This window comes from Danio aesculapii, chromosome 15 (genome assembly GCF_903798145.1).
Source record: "Danio aesculapii chromosome 15, fDanAes4.1, whole genome shotgun sequence".
Taxonomy (NCBI): domain Eukaryota; kingdom Metazoa; phylum Chordata; class Actinopteri; order Cypriniformes; family Danionidae; genus Danio; species Danio aesculapii.
In genome coordinates, this window is record NC_079449.1 from 12,615,506 (window position 1) to 12,633,343 (window position 17,838).

Sequence of the window (17,838 nt, forward strand, 5' to 3'; positions counted from 1 at the left end):
ATTCAGTTTCTGATTTAACATATGTATGACTTTCTCATGCGGTTGCATTTTACTCTGGTATTGTTCTAAAAATGTTCTTAAGAATCAATGCAGCTGTCTTTGTACTGGGATACATAAAACTACGGATTGTGCATGCTCTTTCCTCTGTTTCCTTTCTCATGATGTCACCTTTACAACTAATGCATCTTTCGTGTGTGTTGAATGAGTTCTTTAATAACGAATATACTTTTAATAAAGATATGAAGATTGTTGATTTCATTGTGTTTATCAAATAAACATGTTTTTATATATTTACTAGATTATCTGTTTATTTCACTTTGCTGAAATGTCTACATAACTTTATCCATTTAATAATAATTTCATTTATATTAATTTATGTTTTATTTATATTTATATATAGTTGAGAAAAACTGCATTTAGAAAAATAATAATAATTATGATAACTGATTTGAAGAACAAAAATCAGTCCACACCCAGCACTCCATATGTGTGTGAAAAATGCAGACAAATAGTGAGAAATTTAATACATTCAATATAATATAATATAATATAATATAATATAATATAATATAATATAATATAATATAATATAATATAATATAATATAATATAAATTCAATATATAATAATGAATAGTAAATAATAATATATAAAAATATAGATAAATAAGGCCTATTTATGTGCATTTTTGTTTATTAAACATTATAGTAGGCTGTGCTGAAATTACCCTAAACCTTACAAAAATAACTACTATTTCTGTTTTACTACAAAAAAGCATGGTTATTGTAGGTAAACCATAGTAGTTTTGTGGTTATACGAATATTAATCTTAATTTATTTTCATATGGCTAAATGCTGTGTTATGTTGCTAAGCCAAATAGGCTGGTAGGTAACGTGTATTTTGAAAATCCTTTTCTCATCCTGTAGTTCAGAAGGAAACAGTGCCACCTTCAGTCTAAAAGTAGTCCTGCACATTATTTAATTCGTTTTATAGTATTGTTTACAATATAGCCCTAGTAACTGATGTTAGCCGATGTTCTCTGGAACTGTCTAAAAACGTATCGGTTTCTGCACACCAGTCATCCTTATTCAGGTCAAACAGAGGTATGTGTGTAAGGTAAAACGATTGTTATCCTATTGGAAGAACAACATGAATTGAAAACGAAACCTGGAGCATTTTTTGGGAATCGAAACTCTTTGAAACTGACCTGTTTGTCATTTTCCCCCACAGTTTGCAGTTATATTTTTGATGCTTCGTTTGACCATCGTAAATATTGAAATCTGAGAGAAACTGATATAACGAGTTTTCCAGGATTCATCTGCTCTCTGCTGCAATGGCGAGTTGTAAACTGGAAACGTTGAGGTAAATCAGATTATGAATCACCTTCTTCTCGCACTTTCTTGTCTTTAATCAGTCCAGGATTACTACAATTCTTGAAAGTACTTGCATTTCAGACATAAGGATTCAAGGCCTGGAAAGTACCTAAAACAAACAGGTCCTTGAAAGTGCTTGAATTAAACATAAATTAGTTTATGGTGTTATTTCAGCAATTGTACTGTGCTGTTGCCAAAAACAGAACTAAAAATGTTAAATTCTTAATGTAAAAATCTTACATTTAAATCTTGTACAGGAACTGATAAATAATGCACATTTGATCACTATTTCAGAAATCACCTTTGAATATTACCAGTATTTTACTAAAGTTTTTTTAACATGAAAAAATGACATTCAAAAAATCATCAATACTCTAATGTAAATATTACGTGTAAGTGAAATATTTAGTGCAGTAAGCACTACATATGCTGGGGGAATTTAAGAAGGTGCTTGATTTGAAGTCAATGGTGCTTAAATGGCCCTTGTAAGTCCTTGAATTTGCTGTTTATAAAAGAGACCCTGTCAGTCAAAGATTTTTAATATGACAAATACAATAATCTCTCTCTCTCTCTCTCTCTCTCTCTCTCTCTCTCTCTCTCTCTCTCTCTCTCTCTCTCTCTCTCTCTCTCTCTCTCTCTCTCTCTCTCTCTCTTTAGGTTAAATGCTTGTGGAATCACAGATGATGGTTGTTTTGCTCTGTCTACAGCTCTGACATCAAAACTCTCACACCTGAGAGAACTGGATCTGTCTGGAAATAAACTGGGAGATGCAGGAGTGATGGTGCTCTCTGCTGCATTCCAAAATAACTGTTCTAATCTTGTAACATTGAAGTAAGATCACTTTAAAATAGCTTCAAAACTTTAAAATGAGCTGCCTCTCAAGAATAATATGTTCGTAATATAATAATAAATTCGCCAATATTTTACAAAAACAGTACTAATATTAAAGGGACAGTTCCACCCTGTCATAAGTCACTCGCCATCCACTTGTTCCAAAACCTGTGTAATTGTCTTTCTTCTTTTGAACACAAAGGAAGATATGCTGAAAAATGTAAAGAAAAAACAGCCATTGATTCCATTGTGTGTGTTCTTACTCTGGATGGTGTCTTTTTTTTCTTATTCTGAACATTGACATTCAAAAATATTTTTTGTGTGTTCAACAGAAGACAGAAATTTATAAATGTTAAGTATCACTTGTTTTTCAAATTTTGGAAGAATTTAAGTAAATATAAGATAAGATATCACCAATTTTAATTTAAAGATAACACATGCACGTTTTTTAACACAAATGCACAACAAAGTGAAAAAAAATAAATATACTTTTTAGAGGTTTTAGTCAGTTTAAGTTTAGCCCAACACAATAACCTTTGCTATATTATAAAATACCTGGGACACAACATGAAAATGACAACAACAAAAAAACAGCACTATTAAGGATAATTTACTGTCCAGGGGTTTGTTCTTCGTACGTGGATTACTCAGTTAACTGGATTTGGTTATTGACAGTTTGACATGATCCAAGATCGTTTCGTTCTTCAAAACTCATCCGAGAGTTGTTGTCATAGCAACAGTTCTGGTAGCTCAAACCTACTCAAGAGCAGGCTCATTTCATAAAAACAGGATTAGATCAGGTCAGTTTAAGCAAAGATAATACAGAAAGTATGTACCAAATTCTGATATTTTCTTATAGTAGAAGTTTAATACACTTGGGAAAATAGTAAATATATATTTTAAATATATATAATATATATATATATATATATATATATATATATATATATATATATATATATATATATATATATATATATATATTAATAAAACTAATGCTATCTGCACTCTGGAATAAAAGTACAAAGACTGCCACCTGGTGGTTCAAAGAGAAAATTTATTGATATGAAGTTTTTAGATACAAATGTGTACAATCGCTTTAGTATAATTTGTGTATGATAATAGACATGCACAATATGCAACTTTTTTTTCTTCACAAACGTTGCAGACGCTTACCGATATCAAAATGCTTTTGTGATGCAAAATTAATTTAAACATCCATTTATTCTTTACACTGATTAAGAAACCGGCTACAATAATACTACTATGAATACTATGATAAACAAAATCCGCTCTAACTGTAAAACTAAATAAATTGCTAAATACTCTTGACACATGAAAGTGTAAAGCCTGCAGCCCACAACAAAGGTGGAAAGTTATTGCATATCATATTTAACAAACCATTGCCTATGAATTGTATGTAATTTAGCTCACATGGATAATTAAATATTAATCAGATTATGTCATTACGCTGCTGTGCTGTCAGCCAATCGTTGTATTGCTCTTCATGATTTCGAGGATCGATAGATCTGTCCTTCACAACACACGCAGCGATCTCAGATCAGTTCATCCAGACATTTTAATCTGATTCGTGAACTTGTTTGAAGAACCAAATTAGCCTGAGATCAGTTATCAAGAATAAAAGATCCAGGATCTGCCAAATTATCTTAGATCATTTAAGCGAGGTACGAAGAACGGAACCCCAGTGCTAATATGCAGTATGATGGTCAACAACAATGGTCAATTATTGATTAATTAATTTTCCTTCATCTTAGTTCCTTTATTCATCAGGGGTCGCCACAGCAGAGTAGACTGCCAACTTATCCAACATATATTTACACAGCGGATGCCCTTACAGCCACAACCCAGTACTGGGAAACACTCATTCACACTCATACACTACAGCAAATTTAGTTTATTCAATTCACCTTTACCGCATGTCTTTGGACTATGGGAAAACCGCAGCACCCGGAGGAAACCCATGCAATCTCAGGGAGAACATGCAAATTCACACAGAAATGCCTGACCCAGCTAGGACTTTGAACCAGTGACTTTCTTGCTGTGGGGCGACAATGCTAACCACTAAGCCACCGTGTCGCCCCAATGGTCAATTAAATGATAGAAAATGTTCCGTATTAATGTGTGATTTTTGGGTGTAAAATTCTAATACTGTAAGTTGTGTCAGGTTTAAGTATTTGAAATTGTGAAAAATGTAATATTGTTTTCTGCAGGATGAATGATATTGGTCTTACATATGAAGGTTGTGGTCCTTTGGCTTCAACTCTCGCATCAAACCCCTCACACCTGAGAGAGCTGGATCTGTCAAAGAATAACCTAGACGATGTAGAAATGTTAGTGCTCTCTGCTGGACTGGAAAATTCTTACTGCAAACTGGAGAAACTGAGGTAAGATCAAACCCAAGTGCTGTATGCAATGGAAAATGAAGAATACCATATTAATAAAGTAACCTTTTGTTAAAAGCAGTAGTGTGTCAATATTGAACATCTTTCATTAAATAAATCACACAATTGTTAATTAAAAGTAAACGGTAAATCAATTTTTTGGACAGTGGATTATTTTACACCTAAAAGTTACAGCATTTACATGTATGTTGTAAATTAGTTGTTTTTAAATATCTTTAAGAAGCTAAAATTATAAATGTGTTTTCTAAGAAAATAAATAAATCAATAAATGACTGAAATTTAGTAAATATTGTATTGCATGGTAACTTTTTGGTAAAGATTAATGTGAAGAAAAAACTATTTCAAAACAAAACTCCGAGACTGTTCATGATTTCCTGATCTAAAATGTAAGGGTGTGTAACCAAGATTCAAGTGAACCAATCGTAACAATTTCAACAATATCTAACCATTAACAAATCCAAATCAGTCTAATGTCTTATGGTTATTATTATTTTCTTGAAGCATCATGTTCTGATTTCTTTCTTTTCTGCAGGTTGGTTAATTGTGGTTTAACAGATGAAGGTTTTGTTGTTCTGAATAAAGCCCTGAGATCAAACCCCTCACACCTGAAAGAGCTGGATCTGTCTGAAAATAACCTAAGCTATTTACATACAATGCTGCTCTCTTCTGTGTTGGAGAGTCCTTACTGGGAGCTGAAAACATTAAAGTAAGTTCATAAAACCAGACTGTCAAACCAGAGGCAAACCTCATTAAGGCACATCTTAGCAATTGTTGATTGGTGCACTGGTGATTAATGTGTGTATTTTTGTTTATTTTTTCAATCTTGCAGACTGGTGAATTGTAGTTTCACAGAAGAAGGTGGTGCAGCTCTGATGTCAGCTTTGAGATCGAACCCCTCCCACCTGAGAGAGCTGGATCTGTCAAAGAATAACATGGGTTACTTAATCATGATGGTGCTGTCCTCTGCGATGGAGATTCCTTACTGGGAGCTAGGAACACTGAGGTAAAGTCATGTCTTTGAGTGATACAGTTGATCCAGATGAGCATCAGTAGATTCTGGTCTTGTATGCTAGAGGTTTATTCTCTGAAACAGGACAAAATTGAACCAGGAGACTATATCACAAGACAGAACTGATGTCACAAAACCCAATTCAAGAGTTCCCACCTAGATATGCTTAGCGTTAATAGCTGGTTTGGCATGCTTGCCCAGGAGAGTACCCTGAGTTTGGAGATACTTGAGCCCAAGGCTCCCGCCCAGTCAATAAGCATATAAGGGGATCTCGACAGCTCCCTTTAGAAAACGGAGGGACAGGAGGAGATGGGATGGAAGGGAGGATTTATCCAAAATGAAGATAGAGCAGTAGGGAAAAACAATGCATTTATTGTAAGCTTGGATCACTCTGATTGGATTATTACTGATTACAGATGAGCAGCCAGTCGTACTCAATCATATCACGTGGTCCTCTTGAAATTCGTATATGAAACTTCACTTCAGGCCCTGAAGTAGGGATCACCAGACTTGTTTCTGGAGGGCCGGTGTCTGAGAAAGGTATAAATGAAGGTCAGAACCAGCTCCAAGTGGGAGGGCCTTCGAGCTCCAAGTGGACTCTACAAACCTGGAGTTTTTATTTATTTATTTATTTATTTATTTATTTATTTATTTATTTATTTATTTATTTATTTATGTCTTGTACATGACACAGAGTCCAATATTGTGCTTTATGAATGTCTACACCTATCCCAACCCTAAACCCAACCTCACAGTAACCTGATGTGTTTTATTAACGTCCTCATCTACCCCAACCCTAAACCCAAGCTCACAGTAACCTGTTCTGTTTTATTAACATCTACATCTACCCCAAACCTAAATCCAATCTTACAGTAACCTGATTTGTTTTCTGAATATCTGCTCCACCTACACCCCCTAAACCCAACCTACTTGTGGTTCAAGTCCCTCCCACTTGGAGGTCACCCAACTTACTTGCGGTGTGATCCCTCTTAATTGGAGGTTTCTGGGCTGCAGCGATACCTACTTACTGTGTCCTGCAGAGTTTAGCTCCCACCCTAATCAAACATACCAGAACAAGGCAAACAAGGTCTTACTAGGTATATTTGAAACTTCCAGGGAGGTGTGTTGAGGCAGGTTGGAGCTAAACTCTGGAGGGACACTTACCAAGATTGGTGACACCAGGCCTAAAGGTTTACTTTTCCCAAAACTAATAATTCTGGCATCTTTTATTCCTCGTCACTTGTGGCCCGTTTCCACTAAGTGGTACAGTACAGTATGGTATGGGTCATATGGGTCACCTTTATCAGGCTTGCATTTCCACTGCCAAAAGAGTGCCAATGGTAACTTTAATGTTATAAATACAACATATATGACACATACAGACCCTTATAGCCCACAGTAAGTGCAAACCTCTCATCTGTATCTTTATTTTTCACCAGCACATATAACCTCTTGTTAGAAAGCAATTTCGTCATTCCAAGTTCAAATTGTCCAAAAGCTGATGATAATAGTTGAACATGGCGGTTTGTTCATGTTTTAGGTTGCTGAAAGAATCCTTTGTTTTTTCCGGCTTCTCCTTTGTTTTTTCACGCTTCACTCTCGCATTTGTCCATTTCAGAAAGGATCAGATGTCAGAACCACTTCAATAATCACACGCCAATATTATCATCAGCTCAAGAAGTTCGGAGAAAGTGAAACCGCTCGCACTTTTAGACAGCCTTGTAAAGCAAAAACAGGACATGGCCGATTTTGTTCATCAAGACAATGTCAAGGTTTATTGAGCTTGGGTTGATCATGGCTTGTTATTATATGCCTATAGTATTACGATGTAATGTCTCGGCTATGTATTTAAAAACGTCGGTTCTTTTGTTTTTATTTTCCTGCTTGTGTTCGCTAGTGACGTATATTTGTAAACCAATAGCGTTCAGCTGCGTGTTTACGTCCGCCTTTTGGTACCCTTTTGTCATGCTAGGTACCCTTTGCAAAGGGTACACAAAAAGTAGTATGGTACAGTTTGCTTTTTGGTACCTTTTGACAGTGGAAACGGCCATAAAAGCGTACCAAACCGTAAGGTACCACTCGGTGGAAACGTGCTATTGTTCCAGACCTGTTCGACTATCTTTCGTCTGTTGAACAGAAAATTAAACCGGTCATCATTGACTTCCATAGTATTGTTTTTCCTACTATGGAAGTCAATGGTTCTCAGAGTATTTTAGTTTTATGTTCAGCAAAACATAAACTCATAACGGTTTGGATCCACTCGAGAGAGAGAGTAAATAGTGTAAGATTTCTTTTTTTGGGTGAACAATCACTTACTTTTGACAAAATATGGTGTTACTGCACTTTGCCCTTGAACAGCAGTGTAGTAAATGCTTGGTCTAATCTTTATATACAGTGAGTGGTATCTTCAAAATCTTCTGAAATTAGTTGTCCTAAACTAGTGACTGTTTCTCCAGGTTAAATGATTGTGGCATCACAGATGATGGTTTTGCTGCTCTTGGTACAGCACTTAGATCCAACCCTTCACACCTGAGAGAGTTGGATCTGTCTAGAAATAAACTGGGGGAATTTGGGGTACACATGCTCTCTATTGCACTGGAGATGCCTTATTGTCAACTTGAAACACTGAGGTAAGATCTGTCATGGATTGGTCAGGCTCTCACGACCCCCACTCACGAAGATCACCATCACCTGACTTCTAATGAGCACACAGCTGCATCACATTCACGAGCACCAGATAAAAGCACAGCACTCCAGTCGCTCATTGTCCGGGCTCGTCTCGACGAAAGCGGACAACTGAGCGACCACTCAGCGTAGTCATCCTCAGCTAAAACAAACGATTTACTTACCTGTTCTCTTTGTATTCCTCCTAGTCTTCCTGGTCCTCCCGAATCGTCCTGTCTTCCAGTCCTTCCAAGTCTGTGTCATCCTCTGTCAGCTGTATCTGGTGTGTGCTGTCCATCCTCGTGTATTCCTGTTACCCAGCCACGGAGGAAAAGACCCCAACATCATTCCTGATCCTCCTGGCTATCCTTCATGTGCTCCTTGTTGTCATTTAATAAACACCCTAACGTTTCCTTACCTCTGTCTCCTGTCCGCTTCATAACAGAAGCCCGGACCTATAACGACGACAACATGAGCACCCCCGATCACCTTCAAGAGCTGGTGGACCAGTTGAAGCGGATTCTACAGCCACCAGCTCCACTTTCCAACGCACCACCAGCACCGAGCACTTCCGCCTCCACAGTTTCTTCTTCGGCCCTTCCTTCCAGTCCCATGGCCCGACCAGCGCCCTACTCAGGCGGAGCGGGGGAGTGCAATGGTTTTCTGTTACAATGTTCCCTCATATTCGAAATGCAACCTTCTCTATATCCCACAGATAAGTCGAAGATCGCCTACATCGTATCTCTACTCTCTGGACCTGCACTTAAATGGGCTGAGACGATCTGGAACCAAGCCGGGCCGGTCATGAATTCCATCACTACCTTCACGGAGTATTTCAAAGAGGTGTTTGGACGTTCTGATGGGGAAGTAGCCGCTGGAGAGCAGCTGTATCATCTAAAGCAAGGTACTCTATCTACACAGGAATATGCTCTCCGGTTTCGCACTCTAGCAGCTGCAAGTGGATGGAATGAGAGATCGTTGTTGACCACGTACCGGCTCGGCTTGGAACCCACTCTCCGAATCCAACTGGCCACATTAGATGATACAATGGGTCTGGAGAGATTCATCCAACATTCTCTCCGATGTTCCGATCGTCTCCGTTCCTATCAACAGGACACCATCACCCCCTCGTCTGCACTCCTCCAATCGCCTGAGTCAACAGCCTCTCCAGAACCAGAACCCATGATAATAGAGTCTGGAAGACTGACATCAGCGGAACGACAGAGGAGGCTGACCCGGGGTCTGTGTCTATACTGCGGTGTCAGTGGACACACCCGTATGGAGTGTCCCCTTCGTCCCATTCGGACTTCAGTGAGTGTATTCAGTACGAATATTGAACAATGTAAACCACTTACTACCACCGTACAAATAACTACTGCCTCTATTTCTCTCCTTGTCACAGCCCTCATCGACTCCGGGTCAGCAGGGAACTTCATCTCCCAATCCCTCTGTCGTCAACTCCACCTCCGTACTGAGGCGTCCTCGCATATATACCAGATACAACCGATAACCCAGTGCACTCGATCTTCGACCCGTATCCATCGACAATGCGAAGACATCCTTCTTCAAGTGGGGTTGTTACATCAAGAGAGGATTCAATTTCTGGTTCTGGAGGGTGCAAATATGGACATCATTCTAGGGCGCCCGTGGCTGGTGAAGCACGATCCCATCATCTCTTGGGGCACAGGAGAGATAAAGAAATGGGGATCTGGATGTACACCTGCCTGTTTTCCAAATCTCCCTCTTCAAGGTCGGAACCCCATTTCTTTGTTTGCAACATCGGTCGAGAGCCCTCCTGAGAAGCAGTCTATCCACATTCCTAAGGAGTACAGCTCCTTTCATGATGTCTTCTGCCCCAAGAGAGCTTCCCAGCTACCGCCGCATCGGCCATGGGACTGCGCGATCGACCTAGTTCCAGATGCCCAGTTGCCAAGAGGTAGGATCTACCCGCTCTCGCTTCCAGAGAATCAGGCAATGGAAGATTACATAAGGGAGGCTCTGAGTCAGGGGTACATACGTCACTCAAAATCACCAGCCGCCTCAAGCTTCTTCTTTGTGGCCAAGAAGGACGGAGGGCTGCGTCCATGCATCGACTACAGGGTCCTAAATAACGGTACAGTAAAATACCGATATCCCCTTCCTCTGGTACCAGCCGCTTTGGAACAGCTCCGAGAAGCTAAAGTCTTCACTAAATTGGACCTCCGCAGCGCGTATAATCTGATAAGAATACGTGAGGGGGACCAATGGAAGACAGCATTCGTGACCCCTACTGGCCACTATGAATATGAGGTCATGCCTTACGGTCTGGTCAACGCCCCCCTCCGTATTCCAAAACTTCATTCATGAAGTCCTCCGGGAGTTTCTTCACCACTGTGTAATAGTGTACATAGATGACATCCTCATTTACTCCCGGAGTGAGGCCGAACATCGCCAACACGTTGCGGAGGTCCTACACACATTGAGAGAACATCACCTCTACCTCAAAGCGGAGAAATGCTCATTCCACCAGAAGTCGATTCATTTCTTGGGATACATCATTGACCAAACCGGTATACGTATGGATGGGAAGAAAATTGAGGCTGTTCTATCCTGGTCAGAACCCACTTCCATTAAGGAGCTCCAGAGGTTTCTTGGGTTTGCTAACTTTTATAGACGGTTTATCAAGGACTACAGCAGGATTACATCACCTCTCACTAATCTCCTCAAGGGTAAACCCAAAGGACTGGAGTGGACCAAAGAAGCAGCCGCAGCCTTCCGCCTTCTTAAGAAGGAGTTCACAAGGGCCCCACTCCTGACTCATCCTGACCCAAATCTTCCTTTCGTGGTGGAAGTGGACGCATCCACCACCGGCGTCGGGGCAGTATTATCTCAACATCATGATACACCGCCCCGACTGCATCCCTGTGCCTATTTCTCTCGGAAGTTGAGCCCGGCGGAGCAGAATTACAGCATAGGAGACAGGGAGCTTCTAGCAATCAAGCTAGCCTTGGAGGAGTGGCGTCACTGGTTGGAGGGAGCCAAACATCCGTTCCAGGTGATCACAGATCACAAAAACCTCCAATACATCAAAGAGGCCAAGAGACTATGTCCACGTCAAGCCAGATGGTCACTTTTCTTCTCACGTTTTGATTTCTCCATTTCCTATCGTCCAGGACCCAAGAATCTAAGAGCAGACGCTCTCTCTCGTTTACACGAGCATCACGATCATGAAGAACTCCCAACGAAGATTCTTCCCGAACACATCTCCATTTGTCCGATCACCTGGAACGCTCCTCCAGTCGTTGCCACTCCGGAAGCCCCTGCTCCGCCGGGATGCCCTCCTCATCGGCAGTTCATACCACCTGAACACCGGGTAGATCTGATCCACTCCTTACATACCTCGCTAGGCACTGGACATCCAGGGATCAACAATACTCTCTCGCTAGTATCCCAACGATTCTGGTGGCCAAACATGGCAAGGGATGTGAGGCAATATGTTCAGGGCTGTAAGGACTGTGCCCAATCCAAGAGCCCACGTCATCTACCCGCTGGAAAGCTCCATCCCTTGCCGATTCCGAACCGTCCCTGGTCACACCTAGGAGTGGACTTTATCACTGACCTCCCTTCGTCAGAAGGTAATACCTGTATTCTAGTCATAGTAGATAGATTCTCAAAGTTTGTCAAACTAATCCCTCTGAAAGGTCTTCCCACAGCCTTTGAAACTGCCGACAATATCTTTAATCAAGTCTTCAGGTCATTTGGTATTCCAGAAGATATTGTGTCGGACAGAGGTCCACAGTTCATCTCACGTCTATGGAAAGCCTTCTTCAAGCTCCTAGGTGTGGCCGTCAGCCTCTCTTCTGGATATCATCCCCAAACCAACGGGCAGACAGAGAGGAAGATTCAGGAGGTGGGACGGTTCCTGAGGACCTTCTGCAGTGGTCACCAGAACTCCTGGAGCCAGTATTTGGGCTGGGCAGAATATGCCCAAAATTCACTGCGGCAACCCTCCACCGGACTCACGCCATTCCAGTGCGTCCTGGGCTTCCAACCACCGCTCTTTCCCTGGGATGGCGAACCATCTGATGTCCCCGCAGTGGATCACTGGTTCCGGGAGAGCGAGAGAGTCTGGGACGAGGCTCATCAACATCTGCAGAGGGCAGTCCGTCGAAGCAAGGTAACCGCCGATAGGAGAAGGTCTGAAGAACCCAGATACACACCCGGACAAAAGGTGTGGCTATCCACCCGGGACATACGCATGCGACTGCCCTCTCGCAAGTTAAGTCCCCGATTTGTTGGTCCCTTCACCATCGTGGAACAGGTTAACCCCGTCACCTACAAACTACAATTACCCTCTCACTACCGTATTCACCCTACATTCCACGTATCACTCCTGAAACCCTATCACGATCCTGTTCTTCCCTCCACAGAGCCTGACCACGAAGAGGAACCCCCTCCTCCACTGCTCCTAGAAGAAGGAGCCGTCTACGCAGTGAAGGAGATCTTGCGTTCCCGACGTCGTGGTGGCCAGTTGGAGTACCTGGTGGACTGGGAAGGGTACGGCCCCGAAGAAAGGACATGGGTTCCCAGAGCTGATATTCTCGATCCTAGTCTCATGGTGGAGTTTCATGAGAGCCACCCTGAGTTCCCAGCGCCTAGAGGCAGAGGGAGACCACCACGGCGTCGGAGGTGTCGGCCCTCAGGAGCGGGCCCTGGGGAGGGGGGTACTGTCATGGATTGGTCAGGCTCTCACGACCCCACTCACGAAGATCACCATCACCTGACTTCTAATGAGCACACAGCTGCATCACATTCACGAGCACCAGATAAAAGCACAGCACTCCAGTCGCTCATTGTCCGGGCTCGTCTCGACGAAAGCGGACAACTGAGCGACCACTCAGCGTAGTCATCCTCAGCTAAACCAACGATTTACTTACCTGTTCTCTTTGTATTCCTCCTAGTCTTCCTGGTCCTCCCGAATCGTCCTGTCTTCCAGTCCTTCCAAGTCTGTGTCATCCTCTGTCAGCTGTATCTGGTGTGTGCTGTCCATCCTCGTGTATTCCTGTTACCCAGCCACGGAGGAAAAGACCCCAACATCATTCCTGATCCTCCTGGCTATCCTTCATGTGCTCCTTGTTGTCATTTAATAAACACCCTAACGTTTCCTTACCTCTGTCTCCTGTCCGCTTCATAACAAGATCATGAACATGAATTTCAAAAATAAGCTACTTTGCATTCAGTATTATAGTTAAGGAAAAGCTGGATTAATTTTAAGTAATATTGTTCTCTCTGCAGGTTGGTCAGTTGTGACATCACAGATAATGGTTGGATTGTTCTGGTATCAGCTCTGAGATCAAACCCCTCACACTTGAGAAATCTGGATCTCTCTGGGAATAAACTTGGAGGCTTAGAAATAGCGTTGCTCTCTGAAGTATTGGAGAGTCCATATTGTAAACTGGAGACATTGAAGTAAGATCATGGCTTTGAGTGTTGCAATTGAACTTGTTCTCAAAGGAAGTATTTTATAGTCCTTTTTATCATTGTGACACCTAAACATGCACAATGTTAAGGCCAATTCACTCAGCACAGACACACATGGACAATCACCAGATTACAGCATATAGTTTCTCAGACGATCTACAACCCGAAAAACAAGCTCAGGCAGATGGCGAAACTGACTGATCCATGAAAAACCAGCAAAATGTCTGTTGGCATCTGTCAGTGCAGTGTGAATCTGCCTTTAGGCTAAAAGTCTCTCTAATTAGGGTGTTCTATCTGAAATCTCACAAATTAGGAATCATATTCTTGACATGATTTACAACTGTGTCATGCTCAGAGATTTAATGGTGTACTTTCTCTGTCTCCAGATTGAGTGATTGTAATCTCAAAGATGAAGAATGTGTTTCACTGGCGTCTGCTCTGAGATTAAAGATCTCAAAGCTTAGAGTGTTGGATCTATCTGGGAATAAACTAGGAGATTCAGGAGTGGAGCTTCTTTTTGCTGAACTAGAGGGACATTTATCTAAATTTGAAGCTTTAAGGTAAGATCCTCATTTTGAATGCCACCCATGGTCCCATTTTATATTAAGTGGCCTTAATTACTATGTAGATACATTTGAATCAGTCATTTGGTCTAATACACAATATTCACAGTATGTAAAATATGCCTCATTTCCACTAAGTGGTACGGTATGGTTTGGTACGGGTCACCTTTATCAGGCTTGTGTCTCCACTGCCAAAGGGTATCAATGGTACCATTTTGGTGGGCACGGTGTTTCGACAGAAAGTTGCTGTCAACATCATTCTTGCCTGAAGTTCACATATCGTATGAGAAGCACTTCTTACTAAACAAATGGTTTATATACATAAATACATATGTATAAATAAATATTTATTACCAACATTTCTATGAACAGGTTTTTATTATAGCTGCAGATCAATGATAATGCTATGATAAAACTGTAACGTCTGCGATTGTCAAATACAAAAAATAAATAAAACTTTTATGAACACATACAGAGACGTACACAAACACAACATCTCTGAAATGTTACCAATTACGAATAAAAAATACCCCAAACTTACATTTAGGGCTTATATGGGTTCATAAACAAAAGGAAACATATACAGTCTGTTCGTCTTTATTATACACCAGCACATGTAACGTTAACATATTGTTAAAAAGTAATTTCCTCTCGCGTTTGTCCGTTTCTGAAAGGATCGGATGTCAGAAGCACTTCAATATCATCAGCTCAAGAGGTTCGTTATTTTAAATATAGACGCGCAGCGGGTGCACGCAAGCTCTCTGGAGAAAGTGAAACCTTCTTCTTGGCTTTGTAGCCGTTCATCAAGACGATGACAAGTTTGTTTGAGCTCGGGTCGACCATGGCTTGTTATTTTGTTTTGTTGTGCTAGGTACCCTTTGTAAAGGGTACCTAAAAAGTGGTACGGTTCACTTTTTGGTACCTTTTGACAGTGGGAACGGGCATAAAAGCGACCCGTACTGTACCACTCAGTTGTACTTTACCTAACCAACTTTCCTTCAGCTTAGTTCATGATTTATCAGGGGTAGCCACAGCGGAATATACCACCAATTACTCTGGCATATGTTTTACACAGTTAATACCCTTTCAGCCGCTACTCAGCACTGACAGTAAACTAACTCGTGAAGCCCCATTGCTGGGAAACCATATGCTCTTTTATTCACACATAATGGGCAATTTTAGTTTACCCAATTCGCCTATACCGCATGTCTTTGGAGTGTGGGGATGTCTACAGACCATGTAGTTGTTTTTTCTGCAGATTGGTGAATTGTGGTCTCACCGATGAAGGTTGTGGTGTACTAGCTTCAGTTCTGAGATCAAATCCCTCTCACCTGAAAGAGCTGAATCTGTCTGGGAATAAAGTGGAAGATTTAGGAGTGAAGATGCTCTCTGATGGACTAGAGGATCATTGCTGCCGACTGGAAACGTTAAAGTAAGACAATCTCTGATTATTGCAACTCATTCTTTATTGCTTTCCTTAATTCTGCTTAATATCGATCTTTATGATGAGGTTTGGGTCATACTTTTATAGAAAGCATGCACAGGAGCCAAGTGCAGATTTCTATAATAGTTATATAATATAGATTATAGTTTATTGTCTAGTATAGAGACTAGATGCTATTTCATTGACTGAAAGTATTGCATAAAATGTTATTTAGCACCACTTTGGCTGTACTAGAGTATGACAAATAAGATGTATTATGTAGATGAATTGGTTAAGACAATGTTAAATGTAATGTGAAAAAAATATATATTTTTTACCTAAATCACTCATTATTTGAAAAGATACTGTAATGGTTGTTCTCATGGATTAAATCTGGGTTTTATATTACTCTAGACATCTATGGTTGAAAATTGGTAGGTGGATCAAGATTTTAGTCTCTTTGAAGGATGTAAATACTGACCAGAGCTGATTGTTGTTCACTGTTCAGGTTGGTGAGTTGTGGTCTCACAGATGAAGGTTGTGCTTCTCTGGCTTCAGCTTTGACATCAAACTCCTCACAACTAAGAGTACTGGATCTTTCTAAAAATAAACTTTCAGACTCAGGAGTTAAACTGATCTCGGCTGGACTGGAGAATCCCTACTGAAGTGGAAATCCTCAGGTATCCTATTGGGTTGATGTTATTGTCAGTAAATGAGTGATGTGAGCATGCATGAGTGATGTACAGTGATGGCTAGTTTTTAGTCAGTATTTGTTTTTCCTGCAGGCTGATTGATTGCGATGTGAACGATGAAGGATGTGCAGCTCTGGCTTCAGCTCTGACATTTAACTTCTCAAATCTGAGAGAGCTGGATCTGTCTGAGAATAATTTAGGAGATTTAGGAGTGAAGCTTCTGAGTGTTGGACTGGAGGATCCCCACTGTAAACTGGAGATACTGAAGTACAGTAAAACACAGTTACAGCCCAAAGCAATATGGATGGAATTTGATCTGTTAATTGAAGAAACTTGAGTTACTTTCTAACTGTGATGATGAAATAGAATTTTAATAAACTGAAAAATACTAAATAAAAAATGACGAGAAACAAAGATCAAGTTTGTGTCCATCCTCCTAAGATCAGGCTAGATTTATTTTTCTAATATCACCAACTTACTTTCTGATTTCATTTTACAATAGTGATTTAAGTTTGAATAACTCTTTATAGAATAATAAAATAATAAACTGTTGTTCTCTCTCTTTAGGTTGAAACATTGTGGCTTCACAGATGAAGGTATTGCTGCTCTGGCTTCTGGTCTAGGATCAGACCACTCATACCTGAAAAATGTGGATCTGTCTGGTAACAAGTTTGAGGATTTTGGGGTGCAGCTTCTTTCTGCTGCATTTTCCTAAGCATACTTGAGGCAACAGAAAAATTCAGATAAGATCATGTCATTAACTTTGATATTCTAATGAAGCATATTGGCTGTTTTTTATTGGTTGGTAATGATTGATTTGTTTTTATTCTATGACTTGTGTCCCACATACAAATTGATGACTGGGCCTTAGTGATGGCAAGTTTCTCTTTCGTTTAGCTGATTTTTTTTACTTTTATCATCAGACTTATCATTTACTTACCACCAATAAACTGAATCTAGGAAGAGTTAATGTTTAGAGGACAAAGTGGATTTTATGTTATCATGTACAAGCAAAAAGGCGACAGATTTCATGAACACTAGCAGCGATTTGAGACTCATCTGAGCAGTTATTTTTTAAAATACCATAATTTTGCAAATAAGTGGGCCTTGCTAAAATAGTTTAGACCTCTATTCTTGTATGTCTTGTCAACATCTTTAAAAGACTGCAATTTAATGTATTGTATGAGTACAAGTTTTAATGTTGATAACATTTTTGCACAATTTTCCATATAATTCATTTATATAGTTAATTGTAATAGTTTCTCATTGTGGAGCTGTGATGCAGTTAAACTTTGCATTTCACATAGTGCTTTCTTTGTTATGAACATGTTTTTGATATGGATTTCGTTTGGAACAACACACCTGACTGCTCTTTGATCGCTTGTAAAAATATATGGCTC

At 40.3% G+C, this 17,838-nt stretch overlaps 1 protein-coding gene across 2 annotated transcripts; it reads left to right on the forward strand.

Annotated features, from left to right (window-relative positions):
• The first annotated feature begins 1,003 nt into the window (after positions 1–1,003).
• si:dkey-23k10.3 (ribonuclease inhibitor) lies at positions 1,004–17,596 on the forward strand. 2 transcript variants are annotated; one of them, XM_056473254.1, is made up of 13 exons: positions 1,004–1,116; positions 1,231–1,362; positions 2,031–2,204; positions 4,436–4,609; positions 5,160–5,333; positions 5,457–5,630; positions 8,093–8,266; positions 13,575–13,748; positions 14,147–14,320; positions 15,582–15,755; positions 16,255–16,426; positions 16,532–16,705; positions 17,006–17,596. In XM_056473254.1, exons 2-11 carry the CDS (start codon positions 1,334–1,336, stop codon positions 16,409–16,411), a joined length of 1,578 nt encoding a protein of 525 aa, XP_056329229.1. In that variant the 5' UTR covers positions 1,004–1,116; positions 1,231–1,333; the 3' UTR covers positions 16,412–16,426; positions 16,532–16,705; positions 17,006–17,596. The 2 variants fall into 2 exon arrangements, with proteins under 2 accessions (XP_056329229.1, XP_056329228.1); XM_056473253.1 differs by having other exon boundaries at positions 1,004–1,103.
• The last annotated feature ends 242 nt before the right edge of the window (positions 17,597–17,838 follow it).